At 40.6% G+C, this 16,979-nt stretch overlaps 2 protein-coding genes across 2 annotated transcripts; both read right to left on the reverse strand.

The window, feature by feature from the left end:
• Positions 1-1,858: 1,858 nt before the first annotated feature.
• mov10l1 (Mov10 like RNA helicase 1) lies at positions 1,859-10,017 on the reverse strand (the record flags this gene model as incomplete). Its single annotated transcript, XM_084017912.1, has 20 exons — positions 1,859-1,955; positions 2,265-2,350; positions 2,450-2,590; positions 4,581-4,688; positions 4,880-5,029; positions 5,158-5,331; positions 5,518-5,664; positions 6,132-6,231; positions 6,332-6,453; positions 6,740-6,886; positions 7,247-7,428; positions 7,515-7,587; positions 7,666-7,760; positions 8,147-8,202; positions 8,316-8,407; positions 8,513-8,583; positions 8,685-8,862; positions 9,235-9,349; positions 9,528-9,725; positions 9,929-10,017. The coding sequence occupies 20 exons, from the start codon at positions 10,015-10,017 to the stop codon at positions 1,928-1,930; spliced, it is 2,352 nt and encodes a 783-aa protein (XP_083874038.1). The 3' UTR covers positions 1,859-1,927.
• A 709-nt stretch (positions 10,018-10,726) lies between these two features.
• Positions 10,727-12,410, reverse strand: LOC311018844 (RNA helicase Mov10l1-like; the record flags this gene model as incomplete). The annotated part of the gene is made up of 6 exons (XM_084017913.1): positions 12,278-12,410; positions 11,942-12,129; positions 11,530-11,689; positions 11,197-11,309; positions 10,836-10,955; positions 10,727-10,741 (listed from the first exon to the last, which is right to left on the reverse strand). Exons 1-6 carry the CDS (start codon positions 12,378-12,380, stop codon positions 10,727-10,729), a joined length of 699 nt encoding a protein of 232 aa, XP_083874039.1. The 5' UTR covers positions 12,381-12,410.
• Between the last annotated feature and the right edge of the window lie 4,569 nt (positions 12,411-16,979).

Genomic DNA, 16,979 nt, shown 5'->3' on the forward strand with positions numbered 1-16,979 from the left:
ACAATAGCTCCACACATTTAACAAGCTCCCCCTGCCAGGAGCCCAGCAGGGGTCTGTTGTTGGGCCTAATGGCTGCCTTGTAGACACAGTGTCTGTCTTGGTAATGTGTTGCCTGCCCTTGCCTTGATTAAAGAGAAAGTGATGAGTATGAGCTGAATGGCGGGGCACCTGACTGTCATACATACATCACCTCTACGATAGACAGCATAACTACTGTATCTTGCACTGAACAAGAACATGATGTTACTTCTATATTTAAGCATTGGCTCTTCTTTTAGTACACATTATCCAGTCCCAATTCACTTGGCTATGGGACAGAGTTTATTGTGTGCTAAATGTGTGGCCAAATCAATATTTCAAATCACATTGCAATGTTTGTACCTTACAAGCAAGACATTCATTTCGTAGTTTTACTTGTCAATACATTTCTTATGTTTTCTTAAATTATTTGCGGCCGTGTAACACACGTCTGTTTTAATATGCGAATTCAAAGTCTCATCTTAAACACGAGTATGACCGTTGAGTGTCAAACTGACCTCCATCTGACCAAGGTAGTATTTGTTTTTTAAATGGGAATCCCAAGTCAACATTAGCGTTTAGAATATAACCTTCTTGCAATACACCGGACCAAACCATGACTCGTCTGGCTTCACTTTTGCCGAGCAGTCAATATATTCCCATTATTGAATCTTCTTTGCTAGTGTATGACACCCTGTTCAATTTCATTTATCCGGAGTGAAATTGGTGGGCAAATGTCATATTTACAATCAAAACATCATCGGTCTGTTTTTACCTCATGTAATCAAGGCATTACTGGTTACCACTGCAATCACAGCTCAGTTTTGTGAAACATTTTACTCTGAAGCTGAAAGTAGGGGGCATCATTGAAAGAAAAATCATGGTGTTGTTCCATAGATGGAAAATAACAAAATGCTATCTTCACTACAAGAACACACCCTGGTCATTTAACCAGGATGTGTGGATGGAAGCTTTGCAGGTATTATTTCCACATCAAAATAATTTGAGTAAGATAATATAAATTCGGTTTGTTTTCTTACTACTGTCCCACTACAGTATGGTCTCCATTGGCTGAGTGGAACAGCAGAACAAACACCTGAGGTACACATCAAAGACAGAGGTGTGTTTGGGAAGGAAAGCAGGGGGGTGGGGAGGGCAGGGTGTCTGAGCGGGCCGGCCTTGCAACACAGTGAACTCAGACAAAAGCTGTCTCCTCCTTGCACATAAGAGACTCATTAACTTAAGAGATAGAACCCTTATTTGCCTCCCCTCCCCTCCTCATCCTGCTGGGCTCCAGCAGGACTGACAGTCCCTGTGCAGACTGTCAGTAGCACTCAATTGTCACATCCAGTCTCCGGTCTTTGTGGGCAGACGCTGCCACGCCGAGACAAGCAGACAACTTGACCCCGGAGAGAAGTGAAGACATCTGTGGATGGACTCAGCTAACCCAGGGTCATTTTCTCAACTTAATAGAAGGTAAACGGTTGACTTGTGCCCAATTATTTTGCATTCTCAACAAAGAGCTGATACTAAAGCACTGCTGCTTTAAAATAATTAGGCCAATGCGATTCAAACCATTTTAGTAGAATTATTGTGCAGCCTTGGCTGATGAACACTGCATATGATGCAATTCACAATTATTTACCCACAATCTATGACAGTATGATTGAAAATCTTATGCACAGTCAAGCACATCGACTTTATCACAGGACACAGAAGGAATTGTACAGTGTACACGAGCGTAATCTTTTATTTCTAACCCCGGAATGGAACAGCATTTGGCTTTCACAGAAACAAGAAATGTCTTTTTTCAAAACAAATCAGTTAACATAGATCAATACGGCTACACTGCAAACAGTCAAACGAGAGAGAAGCCAAGGAGCGGAGCAGCCATGATTACATCGTCCTCTTATGCAGTCCCTTGCTGTTCTGCAACACTGGTAGAAAAAAAAAAAAAAGGGACAGCAGCTGTTGAAAACACCAACTGAACATGTAAGTCTCCTCTTAAAAGCCTTCAGTCAAGATTAAATACATACTCATCTGTATTTATTATCTACGCCAACCATTTACTTAAGTTACTACGAACACAGATGCATTAATTTAATCCAATCTATTATGCTTGTTAACTCATCTGGATAGCTGGGGCATTTCGCCAATTCCATTGCCAACACACGCATGCATCGTTTTGATGACGTTGGTGTAAAAGGGTCTATAAGGACTGTATGATGGTTGAATATATTACATACGTGTCCCTGAGGGTGGGAGGGGGATCACAGCCCAGATATGCACCGTTGTTGAAACAGTACTGCAGTAGAGCCCTGAAGCATGGATCCTGGAAAGTAATCAATGAATATAAAGTATTTAAAAGCTCATAAATCAATAAAAAACACATATATTATAAAACTTAAGAGCAAAGTGGTTTGTCACTCACCCTGATGAGGATGTGTGGGTTTCCAATAAGTAAGAGCAGGGCTTTGGGACGAGTGATGGCCACGTTGAAGCGTTTGGGGTTGGCCAGAAAGCCGAGAGCACTCTGTGAATCATCAGTCTGTATCGATTCATTGGAGCGCACCTATATTATAAGAGAATCAATTGTACTTAGCAATTGCTGAAACAGAATAAACTGTGGGAAAGTTATGATTTATGTTTTTGTGATCAACAGAATCTTTTAGGTGATTAGACTAAGCTTATTGCAATTTATACAAGAGTAACAATTTACTCTGCAGAAAACAAAATCGGATTTTCAAGTTTTTTGTATGGGTGATGACAAAATATCTCTTATAGAGTGCAGAGCAAAGTTTTGGTGAGCAGGCATATAGAGAATGTTGGGTAAAGTCAGTTTGCTATGTTCACACATAATTTGCTTGGTATTTCCACACATAAGGCAATGTTCACATATTAGTTTATAAGTATGACTATATTCAAGAAAATGTGTGCATGTATATTTTATAGTCACAATAGTAGTGACACTACTATCTACTAAAAGAGGCAGTGTGTAGGAATTACTCCCATCTAGTGGTGAAATTGTATTTTGCATTCAAACGAATAGTGCTCTCTGGCGCATCGCTTTGTTGCGACTACGGGAGGCGAGAGGTCGTGTCCGAGACGTCCACACGGGCGGGTGAAAAAGCTCCGTAAAAGTTGCTGTCCGCCCCGGGGGAGGGCCGGTCCTGCCTGCACCCTGTGCGTCCGGAAGTGTCTCTCGCTGATGTGATCTCTTTTCAGTCACGCTGGCTCTGAATGAAATCGCGTTTAGGCGTTCATGTCCCTCCTCTGTGGTTAAAGTCTTGGCAGATCGACATGGAAGCCTCCTGAGGACTTACCCGTCCAATGTAAATACAGATAAGAAACTCTTTGCTTATGAGGATAAATCAGATTATTGGCTGAGGTAATTATACACTTATGAGGACCTATTTATGAATGAAGATATTGATTTTAGCTAATAAATTACTTAAAACGTTACACACTGTCCCTTTAAAGAACATACACTCTACACTGACCCATGAGTAAATAACATCTTTGAATAGCTTTAGATCTAACAAAAACTATGCGTGCGTGGGGTGTGTGTGTGTGTGTGTGTGTGTGTGTGTGTGTGTGTGTACGCTCAATCCGAATCACAATGGTGACACATTGGTAACCCTGGAGTGCAGGCTTGGTGAGCCCAGAGGCAGCAGAGAGCACACAATTCTTTTGGTTTGGAGTTGCCATATAGCTCCATGCCTTTTAAAATATGCGTTACACCCCACCCCAGTCAGCCATTATTTAGAGTATTAGCCATATAGCATAGTGGTTTGAAATGTTGCCTGAGAAACTACAATTTAATCTAATAAATGGCATATGACTTTATCCACGTAGTATGAGTACTATGCAAAATACAGTCTTAGTCAAAAAAAAAAATGTTGCACAATAAATTCAGTATAGAGCAATTTTCAGCCTAAGAAGCGACCGTGTGGGATATAAAAGGAAGTGGTTAAATACTGAAATTATACATGACTCCAATCTTATCCCTAATTGGTGGAATTGGTGTTACATTTCTAGAGGGAAATAAATCCTAGAGGAAACACTGCAAAAATCTAGTTGCAAGTTTAAGAAAAAAAATGACTGGTGAGCCTTGAGGCATGCTTTATGATGCCTTCTCTCCTTGTAAAAGTAGTATATTTGCTTCAAATGGTTGAGGAGGTTTTGGTGTGGTGTTCAAGGTCAAGTAACAGAAGTGATTTCTACCTCGTCAGTCTTTAGCTCAGAAGTCCCAAGCCCTATGTAACATCTTCACGATTTGAAAAAGTGGAAAATTGCATACTGACAAATCAATATAGTTAATCACAAGGCACTCTGGGAAGGCAGCTAAAGTAATTTAACTTCTCAAATTATTTTTGAATCAATAGAGTGCAAGCTGTGATTAAGGCAAATTGTGACACAACTTAACAATTTAATTGTTTTTGACTTAAACAAAATCTGCCTCTGCCCTATCAGGATAAAGGCTGAGGTAGGTTCAACATCTCCCCCAACAGAAGCTACATTAATTGACCACAAATCCCTTTGATAATTCAGTTTTTGCCTACCGTAGACATGATGATAACCAGGAACTCTTGTCCTTGGAACTCCTCCACGGAGCCCACTTTGATGTCAGACAGGCCCACCTTACCCAGCAGCACTCGAATCTTTTCACACTGGAGAGTCATAACAAAACAAGCATACAGCTGGGTTACAACATGAGGTCATTAAAAAAAAAAAAAAAAAAAAGCCATTTAAACTATTGAATGTGAAATTACACTGAAATACCTCCCCCCCAGATGAAAAAAGAAAGGCAATCTCACTCTATACAACTTAAATGTTTTGCTAATGAACCGTGCAGTCTTACTTGCTTCTTGTAGGGGGCAATAATGCCGATGTCAGAGGCGTTCACAGGGTTGTAGAGCTTCTTGGCCAGCTGGCAGCAGTAGATCATGACCTGTACAGCCTCCACTGAGTTGAACCATGACGGGTTGCTACCTTCCCTCATTTCTGTGCCCTAGGGCAGAGCAAAATCCCTAGGATAAATTAACTTGAAGTGACTTGAATAAGCCCAGTAACTAATAAGGTTTCATTTGTTAGATCAATGTAGAGGCATACTCTTACAATTGTTTAAAGACCACTCACCCTAACTCCATGAAAGAGCAATGGGAAGCCTTTTTTGGGCAGGGTTTTCCACTGACAGAGGGTCTCTACTATGGCTCTTGGTGCTTTAAAACACAGTTCGTTCTTGTAGAAGAGCTTGGAGGGCAGTGTCAGCAAGGCCTCATGAGAACGGTAGTTGAAGATCAGCTTAGTCACCTGTAACAGTAAAAGACCAGCTCATGCACATATTTTTCCCCGAAACATTCTTCTAAGAGGAGGGTTTTTTTAGGTGCTATGTAGCAAAGTATCTACATATGAAACTTGTGAAAATCATTGCATTTAAATCAAGGTGATACTTGCTTCCAAAGAATTTACAAAAACATGTTTTAAAAGTGCACAAACCAGCTTTGGGTTGTATCCCCAGTCATGTCTGGAGTACAGTGGGTTGGCCATCAGCCTCTCCAACATAGATACACCCAGGCCAAAGGTAGCAGCCAGCTTGGACTTCACTATTGGACCCAACTGACAGGGGTCACCAGCCAACACTATCTAAGCAGGTGAGGGGGAAAAGTCATTTTTAGTCAATAAAGCTCAGGCAGGTTTTCAATGAACAGTAAAGCTCATTTTCTGTTTTAATCCGTTTTCCCTGAAAAGAAAAATACTGCATCTTTTTTAAAGAATATATCTTTTTTTAAATCATGTCAATTGATTAACTAAGCATAAAAACATGTATATGATGAATTGTTGCTGGGAATATGATGAGTGCTGCTTCTCAGACTATGTGGCATGACAAAAAATAAGTATGGTAGCAATGTACAATTGGATTTTAAGAAATCATCCATAACTAAATAAAGAATACAAAAATTAAGTCCAGCTGTTCTTTTAGATCCACCCTGGAAACGTAGCTGGTGCAAATATCACCCCCTAATACCCAGTTAGGACATGCCTATAAACAAAAAAAGCACTGGACAGCCTTGAGGTGTGAATGTAGTCAGTGCATGTGCGTTTGTGCTGACCTGTCCATCTCTCTCCGACAAAAAACTCATGGGAATCAGGGACTCTGGTTCTGTAGCCTGGCCGGCTTCATCCAGAAACACGTGGGTAAAATGTCCCACTCTGAGGAAAAACAAATCCATAGTTAATGAAGTGAGATAGTAGGCGAGACGCGATGACAACAACCAGCCAATTTAAATACGTTCTACAGCCCAGGCCTTACTGTATTCCTATATTATGGAACATGCCAGCGCTGGAGCAGGTGCTGACCACAATCCTGTGAAAAGAGGCATGACGGATGTCCTCTCCAGCCCTCGAGTACAGTCTCAGCACTTCGGGGATGGACTAAGACAAACAAACAAAAACAGTTGCAGCAACATAAGTACATTTTAGATGATAAAGCAATGTACTACAGGTAGATGCAGACACAGCACGTTATCACAACCTCATCAATAATTCATAAAGATTACTGACAATCGTACCGCCCAGCCTGGTGGCGAGTGGCAATGGCATCTGTACAGATCTTACTGCAGACAGGAGCCTGCATATTTTCTCTTTGATCATATACACCGTAAATTGGATGCCAAAATAACTGCACAGTGAATGTCTTTTCCTTGATGCTGTCAGCTACCTCTTCCTGTCTACAGGATGCGTTCACGCGGGCTAAACTTGCAGCATGCAGGAAACCACTGTCATGTAGGCGGATGCAGACGAGGTCGGCAGCACTGTTGGAAGGGGTACATACGAGTATCCGACTACTGGGCAGAAAGTAGTAAACCTGGAGGTGGAAAGAAGTGACACAAGCAGAGGACCAGAATGGGAGCAAGACCAAATGATATACTGATAACCAGCACTTATATTCACAGTTAGAAGTTGTTGAGCAAATCTTTTCAAGTGTAACATGGACACGAAGCATAGTCTGAGGTATTACTTCAATAAAATCAAACCTATAATTGTTGGATGGATTTGTTTGAGAAATACGTTGTAATTGGTCAAATTCCTGTGGTCTCAAAGTTTAAATATCCGCAAGTTTGCAAAGGGTTTAATTAAAATTGGCTAGTTAGGAACCACACTTTGCCTCTTAATGAATACAGCCCCTGATTAGGAAGAAAGTCCTATATTATTTGCAGGTTTGTACCTGAAGTATGGCCTCAATGAGGGTGATGGTCTTTCCCGTGCCTGGAGGACCAAAAAGCACATATGGAATGGGCCGACACTCCCCTGCCAGGATCCTCTTCACGGCCTCCTTCTGAGCGGGGTTCAGGTCTGGATTAAAGAAGTTCCCTTTGCTGGGGATGGGTTTGGATGGCGGTGTACCATCTAGAAGGGGTTACACATTTGTCTTTGATGTTCTCAATGTTATCTGACATGTACAGACAAAAGCTTGTCCCAAATCAAATGTGTACCTCTAGTTTGCGTAGCTTTTGACCTCATGTCGATGGAAATGCTAGAAGCGTTTCCATTTCCCATGGCTGGAGACTGTTTTTCAAACACAATCACAATTACACAATTATACTCAAATATTGATGACATTTAAGTCTTTGATTTTTCTTTGACCTCATTTTCCTGCAGTGTTTTGTTGTCTTCTGGATCCCCTATCCACTTTCCTGTCCACTGAGGGGTCTGAACAGTCACTCTAGAGGGAAAGAGAACTGCACAACAATGTGAAAATGACAGCAATTTAAGTCCCTTGGACTACTTTTAAATTACTTACCGTATTTAATTAATATTGTCAAAATTATTCTATGCAGCAAAGCAAGTACAAGCTGCTGGAGAAGTAAAACTGAATCATCAGCAGGAGCTAAGTCTATGTCTTAAAATTTAAGCTTGACCAGATTTATCTAATTATCAACAAATAATGAATTGACTCTTTGAAACAGTTTTATTTTAAATATTTTCTGAATAGTATAGTATATATTTATTAACTATTATAGGGAAACAGAAAATAGTGTCAGAAAATTATAATTTGTTTCAACATCCTTCTGTAGTACAACTTTAACTCATTTTCAAATCAGACAGAAGGAAAACCTTAACTTACTGTCCCCAAACTGCTTCGTCTGGTCAAGTGCATTGTGACACCTCCTCATGGTCAATCTGGCAATGCAAGCAGTCAAAATACCTGTATCACAACTATGACGCATCATTTCTGGATAAAATGAGTGCAATGCATTTATGAAGTCCAAAATACTTTAAAGCTCTTTTCTAACCTGTTATAAGAGAACTCAACATCAAGTGGCTCTCCAAGGTAGCTGCGCTGAAACTCCGAGTTCACTCTCAAACTTACAGTCTCATCCTTGATCTGTGAGTCAAAACAGAGCATTTGATTTAATCTCAATCCAAAGAGTGTGTCCGTTTGATTATCAAGAACATATAAAATCATTGAAAGTATCAAATAACGCCATACCTCTGTGACATAACTAACATACTCCATTACCACACCGTGATTCTGTGGTTTCTTCAATACTATTCTGTCACCTGCAGAGGAAACTTGTCAAAATCCTTCTTGTATTGCTCAAATATATAACATGAATTTTTCTTTGCAATAACTGAAGAAAGAACAGCCGAGGCCTCCTCACCTATATTGAGATTCGGTCTGCCTTCGGCCAACCCAAGCACCTCTAGGTGCAAGTAGACCGCCCCTTTCTGGAGAAGCGCCCCATTGATTGTGAATTCTCTCATTTCCTTCTCTGCATGCAGCTCTTCCAGCCAGAGAAGGACTGAGAATCGTGAGCGCCTGTTGGATGGTGACAGCTCCTGAGCAAACAGGCAAAGCAGTAGAAGAAAAATGTATTTCAGTCGATCCCTGAACACAAATTGTCATTTTTTTCTTTGCCTCACCACAGAGAGACACAGCACAGCAGCTGCTGGAGCCACTGCTGTGGCAATCTGTGTCCTCGAAATAAAGGGTGGTCTTTTAATATCTTACATTACACTGCTTGTGAAATTAAGAGAGGCCTAGAGTCTCACTTCTTTGCTCAATTGCCAAATCGAAAAACATTTATTCATAAAGTAAATAAATACTGAACAACCAAAGAGCTTGCATGCACCATTAATCAACACATTTACTGTGCACTCACTTTAACCATATTCTACACATCAGTTAAACTTAATTAAGGGCATGCTCACCTCTCCAAGGCAGGGCTGAGCTACTAGCACGTCGCTTTGTGCCTCCACACAGTCTTTGAGAGCCTGGGGCAATGGATAGTTAGGTAGGAAGTTTGGCAGCCGCCGCTTGGTAAGTCTATAAGTGGGAAATCAATATCAAACAAGAGGTGATTTTGTGTAAGATTCCTGCATGAAAAAATACAAATATTCATTAAGCACACACAGCAAGTGGCAAAAATCAGATGAGCTGAAAGATAGGTTGGCTATTCATTAATAGCTTTGTGCTCGTTCTCAGGTAATGAATTAGTTGATACCTTGGTGTGTGTTTGGGAGCAGACACAGTGATCACGTTACTAGGCATTGTTGGGACCAGGTGTGCTTCTTTGGGACTGTAGGGAATAGAGGGCTGCAGCAGGTTCTCCTCTACACTACCGACTGTGACCTCCAGGCGCCTCCCAATGGTGAAAGAGGAGAAGTGCAGCAACAGCAGCTCCGCACAGCTTCCCAGGCTCCTGAGCAATTTCCCACATGGAATTTAGTTGTGCACAACATACAAACAGGCGCTCCCCAGAGACACTTGACACTTTATTAGATGGAGCTTATTTTATATGGAAAGACAGAAAAGCCTGGGCATTGTGAAAACACCATTCTATATTCATATACGAGTCCTCCAACTACTTTTATTACTTATAGTATAGTTTTAAAAATAACTTACTTTCCTTTGCAGGCAACTACAATAGGAATCCTCTCTCCAGGTGGAATATCCACATCACATTCCTCTCTCCTTTCACCAGAGGAATGCATCGTCTCCTTCACCATCTCACCATTTACTTTGTTTACATACTTTGCATCACTGCCTTGTTTTTCTGAAGACTCAGAGCAGTTTTCAGACTCAGAGAAGTTTTTATGTAAAGCATGTTGTTTCCGTGTCATTGGTGCCTCATTGATAGTAACCAGAGTGAACTGTTCCCCCGAGTCCCAGCCAGCAAAGTCACAGCACTTGAGCCTGTGGGTCTCTGGACCCTTATTCCTGTTATGAGAGAAAAACCAAGATTATACAAAACGGAATATTGTGCTAGTGGTGGAAATACTAACTTGCAATGAAGGTGTATATATTTTTTTCCTTTGTTCACTCACTGTATCCAGACCACCAGCTCTTGCTTCTCCCCAATCATCAGATTCGCAAACTGGCCATAGTCCGTTACATCCAGCCCTCCTTTGTTTTCCAAAATGCTCTGGGATTCAGTCTCTGTGAGACATGGAGCAGAAATATTCCCACTGAAACAAGAATAAAAAAAAAAAAATCAAATTACTGTATCAAAAGAAGAGAATTTGAAAGAATATGGAAAATACTACTATGGAAGGATGTGCTGCTTTTCAGTCTTATAAATCACAGTAAACTGGATACCACTGGGTTTTGGACCTTTAGTCGGACTAAACAAAGCATTTGAACACTTTGGGCACTACGATGCTGCGATTGGCATTTCTTCAATATTTTGACATTTGAAAATAATCATAAGTTGTAGCCCTACAAAGATAGAAGAAGTCCAATACCTCTGAAGACAGGGTGCCATGCACAGGGCCCTCCAACAGTATAACGACTGACTGCTCTCCACCATTACTAGATTGACCAGGTGCCCTGGCAAAGGCTGGTAGTTGGCAGGCAGCAGAAGAGAGTCCAGGCTGAAGAACACACTGTCATCCACCACTCCTTGTTTACCATACAGGCTGGTCACATGCATCTGGAGACAGTGGATCAGTCAGAGCAGGGGAGAGGAATGAAAGCAGTCATTAGATTTATAACCAAACATGGTTTAAATATTTATCAATTTGATTAGATGTACATTAATGCACTTTTAAGCATTAACATTTGATCAGAATCAACAGCAATGCATTTTACGAATGCAACAGAAGTACTAAAAAAACAAAAAGGACTAAATGAAATGAGTGGGTATAACCAAAAACGTCCAATGATGGAATTACCCGGTCTTGGCGGCGGTAGCGTAAAGGGACCACAGAACGAGCCTGGGTGGTCCACTGGGTAGGATTGATACAGTATTGTGCTTGAACCCAGTCTCCTTTCATTGGCTCATAACCTAGCAAAAAAGGTACAATTAATATCAACATTCAGTGCTAATAAGTTATGGTGAGTGAGAATTTGTCAAACTAGCTAACCAAACTGTCTGTTTACACCCACAGTGGTCTTTCAGTCCACAAACAGTCTAGCATTTTTACCCCAGAGTAAGTTTATGCAAAGAATTATGAAGTCAAGAGGCTCATAATATTCATGTGTGTAAGTAAAGTGAGAATCTGCACCTTCCCATAGACTGCAACGTGAGAAGTATGTGGTCTGGTTGATGTAGCCACCATCTCCATCAAATGACGTTACTGTGCCAATGAGAGGCCGCAGCTGCATCACGTCAGCTTCTAGGGAGCTTCTTCCACCATCCTCCCAAGCATCTGCACTCTTCTCCACCTAAGTGACAGGATTAAAAGGTGACAAATTCAATTGTGATTACCTTATTTCCCCGACTGATTAACTGTAAGTAAATTGAACAAGTGAGCAAATATATGGCCTCAGTCATCTCTCGGTCTACACCAACTCTTAGTAGAATAACATCAACAATTAGATTCTGATATCAGATTTTACAAAATAGTCACAAACACATTAAATATGCATTTTATGTTGTTTGCAAATTCATGCTGGAGCAAAACACTGGAGGCTCACCCTTATAGCTTTCCACCCCCCTTGGGCACCATCTCGTACTGCTTTGCAGTTCACCACATCCCCTTCTTTCAGTGATACTCCGCCCAACACCTCTCCGCTAGTGAAGTAGATTGCATCGTCTATCATTCCATAGTCGAGGCACAGCTGTGTCACCACACTGCCCTGCATGTGGCGAATGTCCTTCACGTCTGACAAGCAGAAGAAATGTGGGCCATAAACGACAAGGCATTACATCTGTTGCTATTACAGAGTTTTAAACACCTAGCAATACAGAAAGATTAAGCAAAGTATAGCTTCTCTAGCTAACGATATACTTCATGGGAATGTTTTGTTTACCTGGTGTTCCGTTACCGAAGAACATGTCTTGTTCGTCCGCCTCGACAGTCCTCCACAATGGAGAAACCATCTTAGACAGCACGCAGCGTACAGCCGTAAGCATAGCTGCTAAATCCTAGCTAAAGTAGCTAGCAATAATAAAAAAAACACACAGAAGAGCAGGATTTATTATAACATCGCAAACATTTGTCACCAGACGTTATTTAAATGTTTAAGCCTTGCGTATTGGATATTGGTAGCGTTATTTCTCTGTACGTCGAGGAACCGAAAAGGGCTAATCATCTATCCAATTAACATAGTACGTCAACTAACTTGACGCTAGTTAGCTAACTTGTTTACGTTTATAATACCATGATTTGCGTTCGTTAGATAAACGTTACCTGAACCATATCACACAGGACGACGGACATTATTTAACGAACAAACGATTTGTTTGGTTATTTTTAATTACCGTTCACGTGTAGAGGCGGTGACTTTTCGCTGTTTGAGCCCGGATGCGCACGTGCGCGGGAGCGCTAGGTCAATGCGCAAACAAAGGGGAGGCGCTATGACACGCGACCACGCAGACGCACGTATTTAAAATGTTCTGTGAATTATCTGCGTCTGTTAACTTGTCATACTTGAAGTACTCACGGCTTTTAATGTATTATTTAGAGAGGCACTAAAATGTCTGTATACATTAAAGTCGTTTGATAAAGTCATGTCTGAGTTATTTCCTACTTTGTCATACACTACAGTTATTTGTTTTGGTTAAAGTTACGAGATGAAATGAATCATATACAGATGTGCAGGTTGTTAACATATGGCTTACTGTATAAGATAAATAGAGGCTCCATATGCTGTATATCCTTATACTCTATGCTTTTTACAATGTGTACTGAATGCAATGCAGAATTAAATGAATCACGAGCTCCAGCTATCCAGCTTGCCTTGTAGACACATTTGAGCATTCAAGCGTCATCTGATTACTCACCAACTGTCTCATTCACCACTCTGCTTTTGCAAATGGCCTGTTTTTTTTCGTGGGGGGGGGGGCTATAGACCTGGAAGGAAAACATTTACTGTGCCCAACACCCCACTGCACATTCTCACAGTCCATCACACTCACTCCACTGTTGCTGTACTGACTTTATGACAGACTGTACTGATGAGTCACCAGTCTGCTGATCTGATGACAAAGTGTGAAATGTTCCCCTGTCATTATCCTCCTCCATTTTTACACGCACTGTCAAAGTGAATGACACATAACTCTTTGTGCCATTCATTATACATTCAGTTTAAGATCAAGTGATGACCTCGCCAGATCAGACATATTGAATATATTAGTGTTGCTGCTAAAGTTTGATCCATTCACCCACTTATGTTTTAGTATTAGAACCATATATTTTCATTTTTTTTCAAAGAGTATGCTTTGGAAAATGTTCAGCAGTCAAGTGACGGGTGTAAGATTTGTAGTTAATGGACTTGCAAAACGTATTAAAGCATGCGACAATACTGATATGGTCTATGACATTTATGCAGATTTAAGCTGTTCATGAAAAGCGTTTTTATGTGGGTGGTTTAAAATGTGTGTATACAGGAGACTGTGGCAAGTGATAGCAACTTAACATTGTAAGTTTGTGCATGTGCCATTTAAAAATGTCCATGGATGCTTCCTAGGAACTAATTACTTAGTCTTCTTCTTTATATTGATGTAACCACTTTTACATTCACCACAAGAGGGCAGTGGCGGCATTCCTTGTACACAAAACAACTTCAGTTTTTGCTGCAAAGTGCAAATGAGGCCAAGGGAGGAATCAGATCACATACTAATCTCAGAGTCTGTGTTGCTAAAACTGGACACTCTACTTACCCTGTTTAATGACAACAAATGGCGAACACTAACAAATTATGCCAGCTATTCATAGGACCATAGGGGGAAACAGAGTCCCTACTTAATCAAAACGTTTTTTAATGGGCTGAGAGTGTCAGTCTGTAACTGACCGCTAAAATGCACAAGCATATGTACAACTTATTTTACTTCACAGGTATATTTGAATCTATACAAACAAAAAAGGCAATAAACTAAACTAAAAATATTTTCAAATGTTGATGACATCTATTCCAAATATTTCGAGCTGCCAAAACATGTTGTCATTTGAGAAACATCTCTTCAAATGTACTTACTTTATTCAACATATATTCTTGTTTTCCCCATCAGACAAATTATATCAGTTTATACAACTAAATTATATTACTCTATCAGAATATTATAGTAGCCTACGTCTTGAAATATAAAATGCCCAAAGGTTATTATAAGGTGAAATATGTACCACAGACACACTATATATCTTCATAGAAGTATAGGGGGGAAATGAATCATTCGTTTTTAAATGGCCCTTTCACACAGGGGGTGTATTCTGCACCCAAAGTAGCCTAGGGGTAAAGTAAATAAAGCCAAAAGTGCAGTTCAGCAGATGGCCACTTGAGGCTGGCTTCAAAAGCGAGTCAATTCCCATTGACCCCCATGTTAAAATGCCCAACTTCCCAGTCTGGTACAACAAAAAAGAGTGTTGGTCTCTATAGCTAATTCATAACAACTATGTGGATTAATTTTTTTTATATACCTCACCTGTTAAAATTTGATTAAGGCTTCAAGTTATGCATAATTACAAGCAGGTCCCAGAACAGAGGATTCTGGCAAGAAGAAAGCAGCCCTGGTTAAACTGTTACCTTTCTATCTTCCTGCTCATTTTGAATTTCACTTTGGCTCTTCACAAACATATGGGTGACGTCACAGAGACTACGTCCATGCTTTTTTTTTTGCCATGTTCTGGTTGCAAGGCCTGTTTTTTGCTTTTGTTAATGATCGGTTGAACACACTTTGTTTGTTCAGGTAACAAATAAAATGTGTGCTTACAGCCGGCTGTAGTGTGTAGTGCAGAAAAGAAAATGGGATTAATTAGATAATCCCCTCTGAGTTCCGTCTCCATTCTATCTCAGTATGGAAACCAGATGCAAATAGGAATTCATTTGGCATGATGACTGTAAATAAAGCACAGGGGAAGTAGGGACATTGCAATTACACACATTCGTTTTTGGCCTGTTATTCATTATATGGGAATGAAAGCATAGCATTGTACAGTATAACATACCTTACAGTCTTTTGTAGAGTATAAATTTCACATGTTTTATCATTTCGTTTCAAAGTACTTTTGGGTTTTCCTTGGTTAGAATTTACAAAACAGGTCAACTTTCTTTCAGGGCACCAGATGAATACATTATAAACTTGTGTGCCCTCCCTTTTTGTCACATAAAAAAGTAGATCTGATCTGAAAGAAACTCAGGCAATTATGTAAAATATGTAAATTATTTTGTTCTCATCCGTGTGTGTTGATAGCTAAAGTGTCCAAATGCCACATCTTGCAATATTAAGATATATTTTTTTGCAAATAGAGGGTATAGGCGAAGACAATATTTGGTAGAATGGTTGGCAATCATGTTTTTGGGAACATCAAGCAATGTGGTTGTGTGTCGACAAGAGTCCCAGGCAGGAGACAATCAGCAAGTAAAACAACACGTTTCTTTTTTCACTTTGTATGGATGATACAAACAATATATAATGTGAAATTAGTGAGTTAAACAGATGCTGAGACAGAGCCAGGGTCCCTGTTTTCCTGTTTCAAGTCTTTGTTTATCACTTTATTGGAAATTAGAGTGGTATTGATCTTCTCATCTCAGCCAAAGACTGTGAGAAGTGGACATCGTCACTATGGCCACATTCATTGGTTTGCGGACTGCCATATTGAAGCCTTGAGATCAGCATCTCGGTTATTTGCAACCGAGCAGGTGGAGTACTGAACTAAGTAAGGCATTTTTAAGCAACTAAAAATAGTACGAATCATTTTCATGAACTGAATGCACACTGTGGAAGGGTCCAGGTAAACAAGGACAACTCCTAGACCGGGCAGCATCGTTGTGGTGATCACAAGGTAGCCGCGCCCATAAAGCATACCCTGCTTTATCGTCTATTTTACTCTCAATTATGCTGTATTGAACAATTTTCCAAATTAATAATTGAGACCATAAAGTCATGCTGATGATGTTTTCTGGTGGCTATTAGAAATAATACAAGTTTAAAGCACTTACACATTCAGACCCAGAGGTACCGCGTGATCTCAGCTAGAAAGCAGAATAAAGTCAAACTATTCCTTTAAGGATGGCTGTCTTGGAGGTGAACTATCAAACAAAGCTTGATAATATATCATTGGTATAAGGTTGTAATTCGTATCAGTAAATATGTGGATCTGTATTGATTAGACAAAGATGGTGGGAAGGGGGGTCATCTCTTGTGGACATGAATCCCAGCTACGCCCCTGAATTCAGCGGCAGACAGTCATGTTAGAGATGAGGAAGGGGGAGAGAGCACAAAGAGGGAGGCGAAGAGAAAAGACAGGGAAGGAGGAGGAGGAGGAGGAGGTCTGCGTAAACCCCGCCTCCGGTCTCGGATCCTCTCGCAAGTCTTATTCACAGCCTCTCACGTTGAGCATAGAGAGAGAAACAAGAAGAAAGGCACACGAAGAAGACTAAGACGAAGACGAAGAAGAAGAGGGGGAGCAGCGAAACGACCATGGCAATATCCAAAACGTCTCAGCTTGAGATAGTGTCCGACCACAGCGCACCTCTACCGCCGTCGACCACTGCACGGAGCATGCAGTCGCAC

Source organism: Eutrigla gurnardus (assembly GCF_963514095.1).
Source record: "Eutrigla gurnardus genome assembly, chromosome: 9".
NCBI classification, from domain to species: Eukaryota; Metazoa; Chordata; class Actinopteri; order Perciformes; family Triglidae; genus Eutrigla; species Eutrigla gurnardus.